Source organism: Antrostomus carolinensis, unplaced genomic scaffold, assembly GCF_000700745.2.
Source record: "Antrostomus carolinensis isolate BGI_N321 unplaced genomic scaffold, ASM70074v2 scaffold31547, whole genome shotgun sequence".
NCBI classification, from domain to species: Eukaryota; Metazoa; Chordata; class Aves; order Caprimulgiformes; family Caprimulgidae; genus Antrostomus; species Antrostomus carolinensis.
The window spans coordinates 9,691-12,584 of NW_010328629.1; the positions used below are offsets into that span (position 1 = coordinate 9,691).

At 60.8% G+C, this 2,894-nt stretch overlaps 1 protein-coding gene across 1 annotated transcript in view; it reads right to left on the bottom strand.

Moving 5' to 3' along the window:
* The window catches only part of SPDEF (SAM pointed domain containing ETS transcription factor), a 2,924-nt gene extending 274 nt beyond the window's left edge, over positions 1–2,650 (bottom strand). The window contains exons 1-4 of the mRNA XM_010172316.2: positions 2,203–2,650; positions 900–1,097; positions 769–816; positions 31–171 (exon numbers count right to left, since the gene is read on the bottom strand). Of these exons, the coding sequence (XP_010170618.2) occupies positions 31–171; positions 769–816; positions 900–1,097; positions 2,203–2,650 (835 nt within the window). The remainder of the gene's footprint in view (positions 1–30; positions 172–768; positions 817–899; positions 1,098–2,202) is intronic.
* Between the last annotated feature and the right edge of the window lie 244 nt (positions 2,651–2,894).

Sequence of the window (2,894 nt, forward strand, 5' to 3'; positions counted from 1 at the left end):
CACCCCAGGGCCATCGGAGCACCCACCCACCTTTCTCCTTGTTGAGCCAGCGGATGAAGCGGCCGTAGTTGTGGGGTTTCAGCAGCAGCTCTTTGAGGAACTGCCAGAGGTGGATGGGTTGCCCAGCACAGGATGAGTCCACCTCACTGTCTGCCCAGCTGGCATCACCTCCTGCCATGGGAAGCGATGGGTGAGATGAGGGAAGGAGAGATATCACTGGTTTGTGTTGCACTGGGGACCCACATGAGTCCTCATCCAGGTTGGATGAGGCTTTGAGCAACCTGGTCTAGTGGAAGGTGTCCCTGCTGCTGGCAGGGGGGTTGGGACTGGATGAGCTTTAAGGTCCCTCCCAACCCAAACCAGTCTGGGATTCTGTGATTCTATGAGTCCTCATCCAGGAAATCCCAGCTCGATGCCTGTGGGGCTCCAGAGACTCAGCCCAGGCACCAGGTCTGGAAGCACCACTTTCTCCTGCCCATCTTGGAGCAGGGAAAACAGCCCAGTCCTGTCCTCACACAGCCCCACAGGAATGCACGGGGTGTGGGATGGGACTGGTGAGGGTCCCACAGCCATTTCCCCTTCACTGCACCCCACAGAGAGCCCGGGGGCTGCTCCGGGGCAGCAGGACTGCAGCCACACAGACACTGCTGCAGCAGCCGCTCCAACGCACCAGATAATTGCAATTAATGGGGGAGTGACCTTGGAAATGCCCTGGACCTGTCTGGGGCAGAAGCGAGGCCAGTGGAGCTGAGCCCGTGCAGAACTCACCGCAGTATCTCACATCTCCGGGGGCAGCTTTTTCCTTCATCCAGGCGGCTGGAAGGGAGGAGTGGGTGGTCAGAGGGGCATCTCCCATTGCACCCACCCTCCCCAGCTCCCTCCCAGTCCCCAGCACCTACCAGACTTCCAGATGTCGAGGTGGGCGTGCAGGATGTCACCGCAGGTGGGTGAGCGCTGGCAGAACTGCTCCTCGGACATGGCACACAGGTCCTTTCCCGACAGCTCCTGGAAGGATTTCCCAATCTGCGGGAGCCGGTACTGGTGCTCGGTCCACAGGATCCACTTCTGCACGTTGCCTGGGCTCCAGTCTGCAGGGTCTGGAGGGAAAGGGTGATGATGGCAAAGCCCTGGGAAACTCAGCTCATCCCACAGCAGCCCTGGGAAGCCAGCCCTGCTGCAGCATCACCCTCCAAGGTGGGAGCACCCTGCTCTCTGCCTGCCCTGCTCATGGGGACAGGACCTCCCCCTTCACTTTGGGAAGCCTCATCCAGCCTTTTGGAGTCCTGTTTGCTCCCCACTCCATCCCAGGTGACACCAAATGCTTTAGGGGAGCAAGTGGCAGAGCTGGAATGAACTTAAGCACATCCTGTGTCACTGCGGTGATGCCCCGAGCAGAATACCCCAGCCATGCCCCACAGCAGTGATACCCCAAGGAGGGTACCCCAGTGATGCCCCACAGCAGTGATACCCCAAGGAGGGTACCCCAGTGATGCCCAACAGCAGTGATACCCTGAGGAAGGTACACCAGCAGTAATACCCCAGGGAACTTGATCCTGGGCTGTCCTGTTCCCCTTGCACCCAATCCCCCACCCATCTCAGACAGTGTCAGCTGGTTTCAGCCCATCCCCAGCCCCACACGCTCATCCACCCACTCCTAATGTCCCAGGGAAAATGGGATAGAGAAAAGGATAATAAAAGTCCCTCTGTTTCCTCCTTGCTACCCCACACTATCCCCAAGATGTGTGCAAGGCTGGAAGGCATCAATAATGATGCCCTGGAGGGGAAGGGACCCCCAGTTCAGGGGAGGGGAGGGGCTCAGAATCGGGTCATTGTGTCCCCACATCTCCCTGACTCTGCAGCACCAGCTGGGTCACACCAGCACCCCACACCCTGCACCCCACACCCAGCACCAGGCTCTGTGTAAAGCTCTGCTAACCCCTCCTCAGCTTAGCTCTGAGTCAGCGAGGGCAGAGGGGTGTTTTGGGGGTACCCCTGGGTGTTAGCAAACAGCCTTGCCCTGGGGTGATGCCCAGGAGATCCAAGCAGCAGCCACGCTCCCCCAAACCCCACAGCGCCTGGTTGCAAACCCCCGAGCAGCAGCACAGCTCTGGTCCTCACACTGTCACATCCCTCCCTCACTGCACCCCACATCGGGGCCATCTCTGCCTGCAGCCCCCCGGGGAGGGCTCTGGGGTGACCCACCTGCGGCGATGTTGAGGAGCTTGCAGGCTGTCTCAATGTCCTTCAACACTTCACCCACCACCATGCTCTGGACCTGCTCCAGCGAATGCTCCTCCAGGTGCAGGCTGGTCTGCAGGTCCCCCTCGGTCCCCAACCCCAAGCCCTGGCTGTCGATGATGGGACATTGCTCCGGTTCCTTCTGCACCTCCCCACGCCCACCTTGGGCACCACTTTGGGATGGTTCCCCCATGCCCTTGGTGGCCCAGGTGATGTCCTCGGAGTAGAGCATGTCGAAATAGTGCAGGCAGAAAGCAGGCAGGGGCTGCTCGGGGGTGGCAGGGGGACTGGGACGATCCGGACAGCCCCAGCTCCGGGTGTTGGGGTCCCGTGGAGGTGGCAGCAGGGCAGCGTCTGGCCGGGTGAGGCGGTTGGGGGGCAGAACAGTCAGCCCAGGGCTGGCACTGCCCATCCCTCTGCTCAGCTCCAGACCTGCCAGGAGAGAGGAGAAGAGAGGAGAGGTTCACCCCAGCACTGATTCCTGCCTTCCCGCCCAGCAGCCAGGCACAAAGGGAGGAATTAAGCCTGTTAGAGGGGAAAAAAAACCTCCTAAGAGACCCACGGTGCCCTGAGAGCCCCCGGATGACACAGGCTCGGGGGCAGCCATGGGGCTGGGGGGGGGTGGGTTTGTTTTTGGGAGAACAGCACCCGAGGGA